Raw genomic sequence first — 17,685 nt, 5'->3', positions numbered from 1 at the left:
AGAGAACTCAAGTAACTTGGCACGTAGCCCACAAAGCAGGGCTGTGTGGCTCCAGAGCCCATGTTTTTATTTTTAATTTGGGGATGGTAATAATGATACTATCCTCAGGATTGTTGCAGGTGTCCATAAGCTAATACACTGAAAATCACTTGACCCTATACCTGGCATTTAGAGTATTCATTGTAAATGTTACATATTACGAGTGTCCGTGTCCGTGGTAGTAAGCCCTCAAGCATATTGCTGAGTGAATAAAAAAGTTATTCTTGCTTTTCGCCCTAATCCATTGCATTAAAAATAACCGATTAATTAAATGGCTGTAGGACTTATGAACAACCAAAAAATGAAATTGGCAACCTTAGAAGTTGAGGCAGGTTGGATGTTAGTAATGATGCCACTGGCAGAGCCTCCTTTGTTCTCAAGTCATTATCCCAACTGCACAAAACTGGGCTCTGAGCAGCCAGGGTGCCTGGGGGCAGCAGGCTTGTCAGTGGAGAGCTGGGACTTGAACTTTGGTTTTTTGATTCCTGGGCTAGGACTCATGTTGTCTGAAAACTCCCAGAAGTTATTGTGTAAGAGGCTGGGGAAATTCTAGTGTGTTAGGGGAGAACACTCTGTTTATAGAGTACTATGAAGTAACCTCATATAAATAAATTGTCCAATGCTTTGGTAGTTGTATGATAGTTAAAATCTATAAGTGAATGTATAAATTATTCATTCTCCTAAGATCAGATGTGGACAATTTAAATCCCCTTCCACCACTTCCTCCAACATATTCTAAGGCAGTGGTTCTCAACCTTCTGGCCCTTTAAATACAGTTCCTCATGTTGTGACCTAACCATAAAATTATTTTTGTTGCTACTTCATAACTGTAATGTTGCTACTGTTATGAATCGTAATGTAAATATCTGATATGCAGGATGGTCTTAGGCGACCCCTGTGAAAGGGTTGTTCGACTGCCAAAGGGGTCGCGACCCACAGGTTGAGAACCACTGTTCTAAGGCATACAGATTAAACCCACGACGATATCAAATGTAGGGTAAAGGCAGAGAAGGCAAATTTGCATGTTAGGTATAGAAACAAACTAGTTGTATCAAAATGTCAGTAGTGGGAGCTGCATATCATTACTGATCAATCTGTGGTGAAGTAAGTACTCTCAACAAATCCTGTTTTTGGAGCCATGCCAAAATAGATTTGGTGGAATTGAGCTTGCTTTGGTCAGTGCTTTCAAATTAACAGGACTCTTCAAAAAGACCAGATGTTTCTGCTTGACCCTAACTGATTTCTTGTGCCCATGGTGCATATTTGTATTCGCACTCTCTTCTTAAGGCTTCTCCAAAGATGCAGATAACTTGGTTGAAAGTTTAGTGCATATGTGGCTAAACTCTGCATCCCAATAGAAATGTGGAATTCCATGTTTCTGGAGATCCCAATGTGGTTTTATTTCTAAACAGCATCTTAGAGAAAGTCTTTTCGTCCCTCCCTCCCCCCGCCTATTTTGCCTCCTTGCATACCAGAGTGAATATGATAATTTCTTGGAGTTGATAAGGCAAAAGAAATGGAATAAACTATTTCACAGTTATCTCAACATTATATATATTAACCTTTATCTTTGATTGTTGTTATTACTAGAACAACTGGGAGCATTTTAAAACATGCCATTATCAGGAACTCGTCCAGGGTTGAACTTTTATCGGTGATGTTTTCATCCCCAAAATGCAATGTAAATTGACATTTTAAAACACACTTTCCAAAAGGACACTGATGCAGACTCAGACTTTTCGTTTGATTAATGATTAAATATCTTGGTTTCTAGTAAGTCATCGGTTTTGCCAATTTAATTATCAGATAATTTCTGCAATGAAAATAAAATACTTAATCTGCCAATGAGGGGTCACGTTAAGCAACTTGAAATATTTAAAAGAGTAATACTACAATTCAGTCCCCTGAGCCTGTGTGGAAACAACTCCTTAATATCCCAATCTGATTTTTCAACCCCTTGCTCAGAGGTCTGAGAGAAACAAGTTGGGTGAGGGCAGGAAAATTAGATTTCACCATGTGCCGTGTACCTTTGAGCTCTGGAAGGTTTTGGAGGGGGTCCTGTCCTGTCCTACAGGGAAGACTTCCCTTTCCTGGCTCCCATACTGTCGTGGAGAAAGGTTGGAAGACAAGTTCCCCATTGAAGCCCAAAGTTTCTCTATTTGAGGCAAATCCTCTCGTTTCTGTTGGCCATTTGGCTAAAGGGAAAATGTATCACTTGTTGAATATTGCAAATAAATAAATAAATTCTCTTAAATTTGAAATGTTTACACACAGCAGTAAATTATCTCCATTAGGCAGAATACACAGTCACTTGTTCCTCAAGTGAGTGTGTAACAGGCAGATAAAAAGGGTGTGTATTTATGCCATAGAATTCTATAGTAGAATATACTTGCTCAGAATTAGGTAAAATGTTCATTTACCTGAAGTAATTGCCGCTTTTGGGTAGCCAGATGGTGAGCATACCCATGTTCAAAGTTGGGTACCTTAATTTAGATCCAGATGGTCTGATTGAAAGAGGAGATTTACCAAAGTAAATGAACATTTTATTCACTTTCAAAAGGGAGACTGTTTTTCTTTGACAAATCTTTGATTGGGTCTATAACATGCCACAGTGCCAGAAGACAGCATAAAAATAGATCTTTTTCTATCAAGGATTATTTAGAGAGAAACTGTGATCTCCAAGTAAAATGGGAAAGTAACATTGCAGTTCTCTAAAAGAATTGCAAAAAAGACAAAAACAAACAAACAAACAAAAAAACACACACAAAAAACCCCCAAAACACGCTTTTGTGGAGAGCACAGAAGTTTTTATGGGTAGGCACTTGATCTTTTGTTGTATTAGTATATAGGGTTTCATCTCTTGTCCTTTTTTTGAAATGAATTAATTAGTAATCATGATATTTAATAAAAGCAAGAAAACTACCACATTGCTTTTACGTTGAAAGGAACTTCATTTCTCCCAGTCCCTCTGGTGAGGAAATAGCTTTACATGAATAAGTTGCTGTATGTAGCTTTTTGCCCCCTACAGAAGGCTCTGAATGGAAAATTCTGTGAGAACTTTTTTATGTGGTTCCTTAATGGACTTAGCTCATTGTTTTCCTGTCAGGCACACATAACCATATGGCCAAATTGAGTCCAATGCTGCTGAATTTTGGTCTCAATTCAAAATGCCACCACTAATCTAAATCCAGAAAATATTTTTTTAAAAAAGCTTTGACCATTTCATGAGTCAGTCAGGGAGGAAAATCCATATAATGGTATTTGCCTTGCCGTGTTTTTTTTTCCATGGTGCCATCTGATTTGATCACCCTGGAGAGTAATAAAGTATACAGTTTCTCTAAAAGAGTTAAATTAGTTCACCCATATTTTTATTTATTCAGAGCAATTCCAAACAGGGCCTATTTGCTCTGGATCTCTTTCAAGCAAAGCAGACCTGTGACTGGCTTCCCTGTATTTGTTTGGTCTGTACAACATGTTTATTTCCTTAAACCAAAGTTTGCCACTGAGTCTGTGGATGGGTTTGAGACAACAGTACCAGGCATCAGTGTAGGTTTGCCAGAAGATGGTGACATTGGTTGATAAGATCACGAGACTAAGACTCATTTACTTAAGCATGACTTCAAAGAATGATATAGAAAGAGTGAGGAAGAAATGATTTACCTTTAATGCATACGTGTTTTATAGTCTGTAAGGAAGGGCATTCCTCCGTCACCCCGTATTCACCCCCCAGCCACCAGCAATAATCATCATCATCGCTGTCAGTGTTGCTCTGTCAATTTCATTGCGTGTCCTTTACATCCTTTCAGATTTGCAATAGTGGCTGGGTCCCTTCAGATTTTCAAAGTCCCATGCAACCCTGTTTTCTGCCACTAGGGAGTGGATGCTTTCTTCAATAGAAAGAATTTTACTGCATAGAATTTGGGAGGACATAAAAATGAAAAATACTCTCTGCTTTTCTCAACTTTCTGGGACAAATGATTCATAAACAGGCACAGCTAGATGGTGGTGGTTGGGCTGTGAGGGTAGAGGAAGATGGGCAAGATTGGGTGGGGCTGAATCGGGGTGAAGGGCCCCAGGCTCCCCTCCTGCGCACCTGCCTGCAGGTGCACCTTCTCAGCCTCAGGATGCTGAGTGCCCAGGGTGTAAGGAGCTCTGGCACTAGTTGTGCAGAGATGGGTTAATCCACTCCTCCCGGTGAGGCCCTGTGTTGACTTGCAGGGTGAAGGTTTACTTTAATTATTGAGATCTTTCCTCAAAAAAAAAAAAAAAAAAATCAGAGAATGAACAAAGAATGGCATTTTAAAATGACTGCTGCTGGTTACTTTTTATCCCTTTTAAGAACATGTTCAAGCCACTTTGGTTGTTTGCTTGATGGAAACGTGAGTGCATGTTTAGTGAGCTCCGGGACTCTGGAACCAGACTGCCTGGGTTCATGTTCGGACTCTGCCACTGATTGGCTCTGTGACCTTGCCCACGTTTCCTAGTTGTTCTGGGTCTGGTGTCCTCATCTGGAATATGGTGATAATGATAGCCCGTTTCATAGGGTTATTGTGAGGATTACAGGAGTTAAGAAATAAGGCATTTAGAACAGGTCCGGCAATTGGAAAGCACTTAGGTGGGTATTAATATTTTATGATTCTATGACTGGAGAGCTACTACTTGGGTTGGTAGGAGGTCAGGTAGGGCCAATGTATTGCCTCGGGGTTTCCCCTGAGGAGCAAGACGGTGGGGAAATGGCCACTGTGGACATTCCTTCCACTGCTGTTTGTTATGCCACCTTAGTGGAGTTCAAAACACAGGAGAGGAAGGAACAGAGCCCTTTCCCCATGAAGAGGAGAGTGAAGAGAAAGGCTGTGGTATTTCACAGAGAGATAGATCCCCAGCTTGGTTCAGACACTTGAGAGATGGAGAGGGTTGAGGGAGCAGGAAGGGCGTGGGAAACAAAAGGATGCACAGGTCTCGGATGATGGCACTGCTCTCTACCAGCAGGGAGAACAGCAGAAACCAGCAATGGGAGGGCCAGGAGGATGTGCCCCTTGTCACTGGAAGCCAGGACAGCAGACAGACACATCCCGAGTACCAAGGGAAAGGCACATCAGTCATTTGATATTGTTCTCAAGACTTTATTGGCATTCTGACAGTGGCAGTGCTTTATAATCCTTGCACCAGGCTTTGCCTCTTTCCAATATCCAACAAATGAGTCTCAGACACTAGTTTATTTGTTCTTATGAAAACCTAATATTATGGCTCAGGACAATAATGTTATGTATTCATAATACTCTTCATCAATGGTGATCAAACACTCAGTACTCATTTTGATAAGAGTATTTAGTACATAAATAGGAAAACAATTATGGATGTTATGCTCTGTTTTTATAACACGATTATTCACACATGCTCCACTTCCTACATACATATTGCTGGCATTATTGCATTATGTTTTTAGTTTACTAGAATGGTTATTTAAAAAAATAGACTCCACGCTTGCTTATAGCACTGAATATTCAGCAGGAGTACTTTTCTTCTGAAATGGCAGAGGTTTAATGACTCATTGAAGTACATAAAAACACACAGTCTAAACAACATGCTTTTTGACTTAAAATGTTTTCTCATTGAGCAATAATTTGCATTTTGATTAACAGCCTTAACTTTAAATGGGACATGTGTAACTTCCATGACCTTGTAACTGTGCCTATTTTACTATAAACAGTTGAATAGTAACTAGATTGCCATTAGAAATTTTCTTTAGATCTTGGGAGTTTTTATTACCAATATTAAACTATGACAATGCTAGGCAATTTGCAATCTCAACAGAAGCAAGTTCAAAGACCATTTTTCACCGTGCTGTGTGTGTGGTATGCATAGAAGTGGCCAAAACGGAAACCTCTGAAATACGCCACACCATTTGTGAGGTTCTCTTGGTTTTGGTGGGTTCCACAGTGAAAAGTCATGAATCAGTTTTTAATATGAACAGTGCTATGCAAATGTTTGTTGCCTCTGCATATTTTAACTTTATAAAAAGGCAAACTGAAAATAATGGAGCAGAAATTGTTTTGTATCACATACTGTAATTTCTTGGCAATATCAACCAACATTAATGCATTACTTCTGCTGAATCTTATCATAATGACCTGACACGAGTAGCTTGCCTGGTGAACTTCCGCAGAAATAAGAAGAAATCAATTCTTTATATCCTTCAGAGGCACTATAGAGCTTTAAGCTCTCCTTAGCTCAACCAAAATGTCAACTAGACAAGTTGTTAAGAAATCAAGTAATTTATTTTAGATAGAAGAGAATTAAAATGCAGGTTCGTTATTCATATTTTTCTAGTTATGCTAAAGTGACGTTCTTGGAATGACACTTTCAGGATGTCACTTTTGGAAGTGGAATTTTTTATGGTCGTAGAGGGACTCGTTAAAAGGTTAAAAAATTATTTTGTTTAAAAAAGCAAGGGAAAAAACAGATAACAAAATACTCTTCCCCATTAACTTCTGCCTCCTGCTGTTTTATTTTACTTCTTGTTGTATTTACATATGTATTTCATATCTGTTTGATATATTAAAAGGTTTTCTACTTTTAATGATATTTTCATATTTCTTCTACCTGATGTCCTGCTACCTATTACCTCAGACTCACTTAAATTTATTTGAATCCAAACTCATTATTTTCTACCCCAAATCGCCTTCTCTAGAGCCCTCTTTGATGTTTTTAATGCCAGTAAGCAGAAAAGAAGTCTTATTTCCACCAACTGAAGACAACTGTAAAATATATGCAGTGAAGACAAAATCAGTCACTGTTGGGCCCTGAGCCTGAAATCAGACCTCCTTGTTAGAAAGGAGACTATCAAGCGTGAGAGAGGTGTTAGAGATGGACTGGCAACACTGAGATCTGATAAACCCGGAAGCTGTAAGAGAGCAGACAGGGCGCAAACTCAATATGTGAGTCAAAGTTGTTTTAAAGGCTTATTTCTGTGCTGCCCATAGTCAACTTGCTCACTTCTCCATTGTCTATGACCCTTAAAATACTACCTGGGTTTCAAGACCAATTCTTATGTTTCCTTTAGTTCTTCAGGCTGGTAGTTCTCAATTGGGCCAGGTTTGTCCCCCCAGGGGACATTTGCAGTGTCAGGACATTTTGGCTGTCACAACTGGGAAGAGGTGGTGCTACTGGCATCTAGTGGTAGAGGCCAGGGCTGCTGCTGCTGAACATCCCACAGTGCATGGGACAGTCCCGGACAATGACTGTCACCAACCTACAATGTAGTAATGCCGATATCGAAAAACCCTGCTGTAGGGGAATGTAATTTCTTCCTACATTTCTCTTCTTTGTCATGACCTATTTAGGTGTATATTTAATTTCTTTTATTTAGAGTATAAACTCCTTGAGGGAAGGAAGCAAAGATATTTCTCCTCAGTATTAAACACTCAAAAAAAAAAAAAAAAAAAAAAAGAGAGGAGCATGCATTTATAGAACTTATAGGAAAAACCTACTTAGTAGTAGTGTAATTAACCTCATTAAATTCATGGAATAATATATGTCTAAGTTTTGTTCAGTTATAGGATCTCAAGCTTGGAAAAGACCTTACATGTAATCTAGCCCTACTGCTCTTTTTTACCAAGGGACTTTTTTTGATTTCCTAAATACTGAATTGAAAGTCAATTGCAATCATCCTTAGGTGCCAGACTGTGAAATTGGTATTTTCTCATTTAGACGCTATCAGAGTATATTTTGGCCCTCTGTGTATAGATATATACTGTATGTATGAATTCATTAAGAATATTAATTGCAGAAAAAATCACTAAATGATTTCTTCAGTTCCTTTCAACCCTGAGAATCAGTTATTTACATTGCTAGCTTTACTAACATATTTACTTACTATGTAAGGCAAAAAGAGACTACAAGATGTGATTTTTTGCATAAATATTTGGTTTATTAATTTCCCATTAGCCCAAAAGTATTTAGAATTTCTATATCTAATAAATTCCTACCCATTAATTACTTAGTGCCAAAGACACCTTTGACTTTTATATAATGACTAATACACTCTAATTGCAACCACTCTGTTGAACTCTTGTAGATCCTTCCCCATAGTATTATTAGTATTAGAATATATAAATATAGATATTCTTTTCAATTAGATCACAAAGACCTTAAGGGAAAAGTGGTTATATCTTTAAAAAAATTCTACCATGTACCTAATAATGAAGAGCAGACAATTTCTAATTGTGCAATGACTGGAATTGGAGTTCTCAGGTACTTTAAAATGAAAAGAGAACACTTTTTTTCATATATAAAATCTCATAGATATCTTTCAAGTAGCCTCAGTAGAGAAATATCAAGCTTGGTGGACATTTTAATTAATGATATTGAAAGATAAGATTCAAGAACATTATATAAGAAAAAAATATATGATGAGAGAATTGTAAATGGGTACATTTTAACTAAAAGGTACTTATATTAAGCAAAAATAATACTGTTATCAGTAAAAATAATAGGGAAAATATTACCATGACTGGCAAATTTGGAGAGAACTTTTTTTACCAACAGTTGAATTAAAACATTGTTTATAAATTATGGCTAAAGATTAATTTTACTGTTTTTGAAATATAATTACCTTTTACTCACATATAGAAAAAGTGAATTCTAGACCTGGTTTTACACTAATTGCCTGTGTAACTCTGGACAAATCACTTAATTCTACTGGAACTACTTTTCCATTTTAGAAATTCATGAGAGTTGGACAGTTTGTTTCTAAGATTGCTTCCAACTTTAACCTTAAATTTTTCTGAAGATTTATAGTTAAAACTTGTTTTACATATATTATCTCGTTTTATCATCTCAATAGTTTTGTAAGGAAGGCCTAGAAAACATTATTGTTTTCCTTCTGTTAATGAAAAAATAGGCTCAGGCAGTTAAGTAATTTATCCAAGACGGGTATGTAGCAGTCCAGTACTGTTTCCAAGATAATTATCAAAACTCTTTGTCTGAAAATCAGTATACAATTAATCTTAAAAATGAATTATTTTTCCCTACTTCAAAACGAAGCTTCAGAAAGTAGGCTTTCAATGATAAATGTAAGCTTTATAATTTTAAAATGGTCTCAACAATTACAACTCATGGTTTGAGCCAAGGATCGCCAATAAGGTTCAACACACACATCAACACCTATTGATTGGGAGTAGCTGCCTGATGTGCTGTGCTGAGAATTTTGAGGCCAAGTTCAGGCTCAGTAGGAAAGTGTGCCATGTTAGATTAACCATGTTTACCTTGAATGATGGTGAGGGGAGAGGTGGCAGAATTACTTAAGGGGGAAAGAGCTTTTTAAAGAAATAACTTTAGAACTCAGTAATGTTTTGCAAAGAGTCTGATATTGACTTGCGTTTTATCAAGTTTTGCAACTCGTATTGTTAAAAAAGTGCAATGAACTCTTGTCATGAATGTTTTCATAAACGATGACCTTTTTAAGTTAAAAGAGTGTCCTTCTTAAAGTCCTTAATATGAGCATTTTCATTTGTAACCCTAAACTGTGAAAAAAAGTTATTTCTAGTTAGCATTTTAATAAGCAGTTTTGCAGCTTGATCTGAAAACTTGAGGGCATTAAATATATTTTATATGTACACTTATATATGTATGTAGATACATACATTGACAGGTTTATTATACAGATATTTATTATATTAACATCATAATATAATAAATATATATTATGAATAGAAAAAGCCATGGTGTCTACATTACTCAATGTAAACATATGTTACAGCTCTAAGAAAGGTTGAAGATATTGTCAATCAGTGGCTGCCATTTTTTGACTGGCTGCTGTTTATTAACTGCCTACTGGGTGCTATTCATCTATTCACCATGATAGGTGCTTTGCATTCTCTTTTTTCCCACCTTAAGCTTTACAAAGCTTTTTTTCCGAGTTAAGCAAGATTATTTTATTTTATAATCTATAAGTGTAGCAATGAACAGCTACACTTTAGGGAAATTTAATAATTGTACAGGATGATATGGCTAAGAATGTTGTAGAGCCAGAATACAGACCAACTTCTGTCAGGATCCAAAGTCCATGTTCTTACTAAAATCAGATCATGATGAAATTTGAGGACACAGGTGTTTCCCAGTGATGGTCTATGTTCTATACATATGTGATGACAACTTCTGGGTTTTAGTTTCACTGACTTTAAATGTTCAGCTTCAGGGAGGAAAGGGAGGCATGCCAAACAAGAGGATTATTATTTTCCAGTGTTTGTCAATGTGATGCCAATGAGTTGTTTGTCTGTATAGTATAGTGTTTTGTCTAACAGGCACTCTCTGGATTGAGAATTTACTTTTTAACTGAGACAAAAACTTCCCCAAAGAACTTTTATTGTTGGGGAAATATGTGTATTGTGTTTTTATGCTAAACATGAACCTAAGTTTGGTTCAGAAAAGGAAAGGACCTTGGAATTTGACAATAATATGTTATCAATAGGAACATGTAAAGTGATCATAACTGAAGCCATAAATGTAATTGGGAATGTCATTTTCTGTTTTCCAGATTCCTTGGTGTTACTCAGTTTTCGCCTACACATGCCAGAAAAGCATTTCCTTGTTTTGACGAGCCCATCTACAAGGCAACTTTTAAAATCAGCATCAAGCATCAAGCAACCTACTTATCTTTATCCAATATGCCAGTGGAAACTTCCGTGTTTGAGGAAGATGGATGGGTTACGGATCACTTTTCACAGACCCCTCTCATGTCCACATATTACTTAGCCTGGGCTATTTGCAACTTCACATACAGAGAAACTATCACCAAGAGTGGAGTTGTAGTAAGTATTTCAAACTTAATGATGTTTTTGGATTATGTACACTCTGTAATCTGATTTCTGGATTAACAATGGATTAATTATTCCTATCCTCCTCACATTTATATAGCTGAATTCTTTCCTTAACCCTTGGGAGAAAAAGTATCTTCTCAGCTTCAAAAAGTCATAGAGGAATGTCTCTTCTATACCCAGCTCTCTTATTCCTTTACTCCCAACCCCATTATCCCTGTCCCTCTTCATCTCCTGGGTATCTCTGGAATAGCTGTTGTTTGTTTGGGAAGCATTTATATGATTGGGAAAACTGCTTCTTTTTATTGTGAAACATTTCAAATATACAGAAAATGTGGAGAATAACATAATACACTCTATATACCTACTACTCAGCTCTATAGGATCTAAATATTTTACCATCTTTGCTTCAGTCTAATTAATTTTTGAAGAAGTAAAACTCATTGGATAGAGCTCTCTATTGAAGCTCTCTGTGCACCCTGCCTGATCTCATGTCTTGCCTTCTTCCTTAGAGAGAATCACTCTACTGAATTGGCATCTTGCCATTTCCATGTATATTATTATGTAATTATTAAGTATGTATCTATCCATTTACAATACACATCATACTTTAAAATTTCATATAAGTGGTTTTATGTTATAGATAGCATTCTGCAACTTATTTTCATTTCATTTTTGCTTAAAATTATGTTTTTGTGGTTTATCTGAATAGAATGGTTGAATGAATACATCAAAATTTGTCATCTTCCTATAGATGAGCGTTTTTATTTTTCTGATTTTCAATGATTAACAGCAATGCTCAGTGAACATTTTGTACATATAAGTTCTGCCAATGTGCTAGAATTTCTGTACAGTGAAGAGCTTCTTGTAGCCCATAACACCCAAATGTATAAAAATATGTTCTTAGGGAAGGGTAGTAATAGGAAGCCTGGAGAATTATTGTTTGCATTAAATTTATAATAAGATTCAACTGGACCCTGTATGACAGCTACTGTTTGTGACACCATAGTGTTCTAGGCACTGTTTCCATCCTACTGCATTTAATTAGTGAGGCCAGGTCAGCCATGCTAAGTTAGCAACTTCTTCCTTATTTCAATGGCTTACACAATAAATATGCATTTATTTTAATTTTCATGTCACTCCTAAAGCAAGGTATTATGATCCCATTTTTCCGAATGAGTAAGTTGAGGCTTAAAGAGATTAAGTACTTTCCCAGGGTTGGTTACAGAGTAAGCAAGTGGTAGAGCCGCTGTTGGTCTGATTTCCAATTTTAGCCTTTTCCGCCATGTGCCCTAGGAGCTCTGTTTCACTACTTCACTTGTGTGTCTATAACCGAATTCAGGTAATGATTCTCCCCATCCAGTGGCCATCAGATTCAGTGTTGCTCGAACATAACAAAATAAGTGAGTAGAAATCTATTTTCTTATTCTGTAGGAAGTTCGTAGCTCTATAATAACCTACATTTTGAAATATAGGTTTGGCTAAATAAATGTTTCTCACTGTTACTTTCAATTTAAAGAACTGTGGAGCTTATTTTAAAATATAAAATCTGCCTACATACAAAATTCATGCCATTATTGAAGATTCTATATATAAATTCAACTACATAATCATTAAAATAATGTCCTAAATGCTGGCTACAGAGGGCTGGATGACATTTTACTCTTTGGGACTTATACTCATTTGATAAGTTGAATTCCTCTGAGGTTTGTAATGTCTGAATATTTCAAGGCTGTACACATTGGACCAAACACAGAAAAGGAACACCAAGACATCTCATTTCCTTTTACGTCTTCGGAAGATGATGATTGACTTGCCTTGGGTCAGCTAGCAGCATAGGGTACAATGGAAATTTTTTTTCCCAAGTATATTTTCTTAAAAGTGTTCTCAGCCCTTAACAGTTCTGCTTCCTGTTAAGTGACCCATGTTTAAGTGACCCAGACACACTCTAATTATTTAGACGTGACTCTGTATTAGAGTTAAGAATCTAAGTAACTGGTAAACATTTTAAAAGTCCTCCTTAATCATTTTTATGAAGGAAAGATAAAACATGCTACTAGAGAACATTGAAAGGTCAAATGAAAGAAAATTTTGGATTGTATAATCTACACACACTAAGAAGTGTAGAAAGGAAAACAAAATTGCCATTGGGAGCCCTTATTTATCAACTGTGGAAATATGTTTTAAAGCCTGGATCTCTTTTTCTGTCACCCTTTGGAAATCCAATCTATTTTCTTTCCACTGCTTTTCCTCGTTATTACTGGGAGCCCATGGGAATGACATTACTCAACTCTTAGCAGCTAGAAGAAGTAGAAGTTTAGTTCTAAAATCTTGGAAGTGGGAAGGTTATGTGAAGTCCAGGAGGTCATTTTGGATCAGAAGCTGAGGCAGTTTCCTTCAGGATATGAGAGAGCAACTTGAGTGGCATCTTAATACATAGCTAATTGTAGCAGTGCCTCAAGTGTGCATATTTGAAGCATCATCATTATTTGCTTATCAAGTTATCTATACTCTTCAAGGCACAATCCCGAGTAATTAGAAAGATAAAAAACAGTCTAAGATCCCTCTAGTACAGAGATTGCAAATGCAGCTTTCAGATTGAATCTAAGCCTGCAGATGTATTTTGTTTACCCATCCCTAACATGGATTAACATTTTTATCATTAATTGACAACATTTAGAAATTGGGAGATTGCACATAAAATTATTTATTTACAGCTTCTCTTTTTTTTTTTTTTTAATATATTTTATTGATTTTTTACAGAGAGGAAGGGAGAGAGATAGAGAGTTAGAAACATCGATGAGAGAGACATCGATCAGCTGCCTCCTGCACATCTCCCACTGGGGATGTGCCTGCAACCCAGGTACATGCCCTTGACCGGAATCGAACCTGGGACCTTTCAGTCCGCAGGCCGACGCTCTATCCACTGAGCCAAACCGGTTTTGGCTACGGCTTCTCTTGAAAAAATGGGAAGATCATTAGGCCCACATTACTGTGTGGCAATATTTGTTCATTCATTTATTTATTCAAAAGATATTTATTGACTCAGTATCAGGTATTGATCTGGGCTCTGCTGATATAGCAGTGAACACAGGAGACAGGGTTTCTACTCTCAAGAAACTTTCATCCTAATGAGGAGACAGTGACAATAAACAAATAAATGTATCATATGTCAGGTGGTGATATATGCATGCGGAAGGTGAGTGTGCCTGACCTATTTACATGGGGCATTTGCTTTCCAGTGTAACTTAATCAAGAACATTTTTGTTCTTTGGCATCTAGTCCACTTCACTATTGTATATTACCTGCTTTCATTTGGATTTCTAACCTTTGTTTAAGGACATAATTCAAAAGGGTAGACAAAGAACGTGCATTGGAAAAGCAATGAATTTACCAATTGTGAATAAGTGTTACTAGCATTCAATAATTGTCAAATTAAAGCTATAGAAAATAAGTTAAAGGCAGTTTTGAAGATGGAGAACTTGTTAAGGGTTAGGTCTAGGTATGTGCGTCCTGGAGGAGATAGGGTTGAGCATGGCTCTGAATGATGATTTGGTCTTAGAGAAGATGAATGTGGGCATATAATCCTCAGCAGGGGAAGTATTAATAAGAAAAGACAAAGAGATAGGTGTATCTTTGGGAGATAGTGTAGCTTTATGGATATAAACATGGATTGATTTTAGAATGCGATAGGTTTGCTTTCGAATTTTTGCTTTGCTTTTCTATGACCTTGGTTAATTACTTAACCTCTCTATATCCTGGTTTTCTTGTTTGAAAACTGGAAGTATGAATGCTTCTTTTATAATATTGTTCCAGTTACTATTATGGCATAATGAACTCCAGAATTTGTGGCATAAAACAACCTTTTAAGATGCTAAACGTTTCAGTGGGTCAGGAATTTGGAAGGGCACAGTGGGACACTGTCTCTTCTCATTGATGTCAGGGGCCTCAGCTGGGGAGACTTGATGAGTAGGGGTGACTTGACAGCAGGAGACCAGAATCCCCTGGACCATCTTCATTGTGTCTGGTTGTTCTGCCAGTCTGCTGCGATGGCAGCTCAGGCTGCTGGTCAGAGCATTTGTATGTGGCCTTCACACATATCCTGGGCTTGCTCAAAGCATGGTGGCCTCAGAGTGGTTGGACTTCTTACATGGTGAAGTAGCTCCAAAGGTGAATGTCTCAAAAGAACTAGATAGAAGCTATATGACCCTTTTTGACTTATCTTCAGAAGCCACACAGCATCACTTTTACTGCTTTTTAATGGGTACACGGAAGTCACTAAGGATGATTCTGATTTGATTGAAGAGAGCATCTCTTTGATGGGGAGTGTCAAAGAATTTGTGTACTTGTTTGAAAATCAATACAGTCTGCTCTCTGGTCACAAATTATTTACATTCATTCCACATATAAAATGCACTCGCCAATAAGTTTGGTTCATTATAGCATCAGACTCAAGTTTGAGGTGCAGAATCTCACCATCTAGTTTAGGTCTGGGTGCAGATGAGACTACTTGGGTTTGGCTTCTTGGGCATGGTTTCTCTCTTCCTGAGGACCTATTAACTAATTAGGTAAATGATCTATCTCCACTCCTCATCCCCAAGAGACAATGGTAAGATGAGAATATGACTATTGCAATAGACCTTTTCATTAAAGAGTAGAGAACAATGAGAAGACATAGCAGTTCCTGGCCTGTAGCAATTTTGAAATCCAACTGGGCACATGTTGCACATATTGACAATTCCTTAATTATGGCTCATTGCTGTTCTTTCTGGAGTGTGGCCCCACCCTTTGGGCTCTTAAGTTTTGTCTTTTAAGGCACCTTTTCTCTTCCAGTTAAAAAGAAGTTTGTATTTACAATCGAAAAGCTTTCTGAGCTTACTTCCTACAAGGAAAAAGTTCAGGATCCAAAGGCTTTATTTTTCTTTTGTATTGGCTCTGTTGCTTTAAGTCCAAGCATGTATATAATTTTATATAATTTACAATTATATAAAAATGTTGGCTTTTTATACATCAAGTTATATCCATTACATTAGACAAAACTATACCCATAGGTCTCTTTAAGATGAGCCTTGAGGCCTTTGCCCTTAGCATTCATAGCTTTTTTATTGTTTAACAGGAAGGGTTTTGCGGCACACGTTTAAGACCCTAAGAAAAACTTTTGTCTTTTTCAAAAGGCCTGTGAGGCATCACTTTAAGAGTGTCTGAAGTCTTCATTTCTGAAGTCACATTCTTAGTTGCATCTTTAGACCATGTTTTCCTGATGTGTATTTTTTCCCCTGGGGCTGTTTCTTACTTTGAAAATCTTTTGCTATCTGGAGAGGCGGGGTTGAAGACAGAGTTTAAATTTCAAACTCAGCAAGTCCTAATTTTTTTCTAAATTTTGCTTAGAAACTGAACAGTTAATTCTTAAGCTCGTCTCTCCTTTTTTTGCAATTTTTATGGCCAATGAGAAGAAGCCAGGTGGTACTTTCAGTGTTATGCCTGGAAATATCCTTATTTAGAAAATATAGTTCAGTAGTTATAGTTCTCATTTTCCGTGATACTACAGGGAATACTGTTGCCAAACTTTCTTCCAGTATATCAAAAATTCCCCGTTCGTTTAGCTTCTAGTACTAGTCACCTTAGTATTCTTCAAGCCCTAACCCACAGCTTCCTTAAGCTTTTGCCCCAAATCCAATGATGCCACATGTTTGAGGCTTATGTCAGTCCCCCACTTCCAGGTACTAAAATAGGCTCTAATTGGTATTGCTGAATGAGAAATCACTCTAAAACTTAGCAATAAAAAGTAACAATTTTAATGCTTATGGATTCTGTGGGTCAGAAGTACAAACAGTGAAGAGCAGGGAATGACCCATCTCTTTCTACAATGTCACAGCAGTAGAGACTCGATATGTGGGCATGATTTGACAGCTGGGAGCCAAAATTATCTGGGGCTTCTTTACTAAGTGTCTACTTGGTGTTGACTGTTATCTGAGCCCTTAGTTAGAGCTCTCATTTGGAGCATCTATGAGTGGACTTTCCATGTGGCATGAGCTTCCTTGCAGCATGGTAGCCTAATGTTGTCAGACTTGTTACTGGCCTCTAAAGAGATTTACACTGCCAGTTCATCTATATAATAAAAGCCTAATTGACGGTTACAGCGGAATGACCAGAATGACTGGTCTCTATGATGCGCACTGACCACCAGAGGGCAGATGCTCAACGCAGGTGCTGCCCCCTGGTAGTCAGTGAGCTCCCACAGGGGGAGAGCCACTCAGCCAGAAGTCAGGGTCACGGCTGGCGAGCACAGCGGCGGTGGTGGGAGCCTCTCCCACCTCCACAGCAGTGCTAAGGAGCAGCAAGCCGAGCGGTTAGGAGCAATGAGCAGGTGGGTAGTAAGGAGGGAAGGGTCCCGGACTGCAAGAGGGTTCAGGCGGGGTTGAAGGACCCCCCTACCCCAGTGCCAGAATTTTGTGCACCGGGCTTCTAGTTCCATTATAAAAGGTTACATAGATTGTATTAATCACTATCATTTCTCTCTCTCTCTCTCTCTCTCTCTCTCTCTTAGCAAGGCAGATACTATATTACCCTTCCTGACCTAGCCTAAGAAGTTAAACAGTGTCACTTTGTCACTTTGGGGTCATTCTGTTAGTTGTAAACTTAGGTTGGCCCAGATTCTAGCAGAGGGGACATAGACCCATTTTTAATGGGAGTAGTGTCAAAGAATTTGAAAACTCATTTGAAAAGCACCACAGTTGTTATAAGTATTATAGGAAATTATGTTTATAAAATCCTGAACATAGTGCCTGACATTGTACTGACTAATGATGACAATTAATTTAATGAGATT

The 17,685-nt window shown here is 37.5% G+C and overlaps 1 protein-coding gene across 1 annotated transcript in view; it reads left to right on the top strand.

Moving 5' to 3' along the window:
* TRHDE (thyrotropin releasing hormone degrading enzyme) overlaps positions 1–17,685 on the top strand; it is a 389,314-nt gene that overhangs the window by 1,804 nt on the left and 369,825 nt on the right. The window contains exon 2 of the mRNA XM_070409715.1: positions 10,577–10,850. Within this exon, the coding sequence (XP_070265816.1) occupies positions 10,577–10,850 (274 nt within the window). The remainder of the gene's footprint in view (positions 1–10,576; positions 10,851–17,685) is intronic.

Source organism: Myotis yumanensis, unplaced genomic scaffold (assembly GCF_028538775.1).
Source record: "Myotis yumanensis isolate MYYU_CA2020_CCGP unplaced genomic scaffold, mMyoYum1.0.hap1 SCAF_3, whole genome shotgun sequence".
Taxonomy (NCBI): Eukaryota; Metazoa; Chordata; class Mammalia; order Chiroptera; family Vespertilionidae; genus Myotis; species Myotis yumanensis.
The sequence above is the reverse complement of the archived record's forward strand: the minus strand, read 5'-3'. Positions and strand labels throughout refer to the sequence as shown.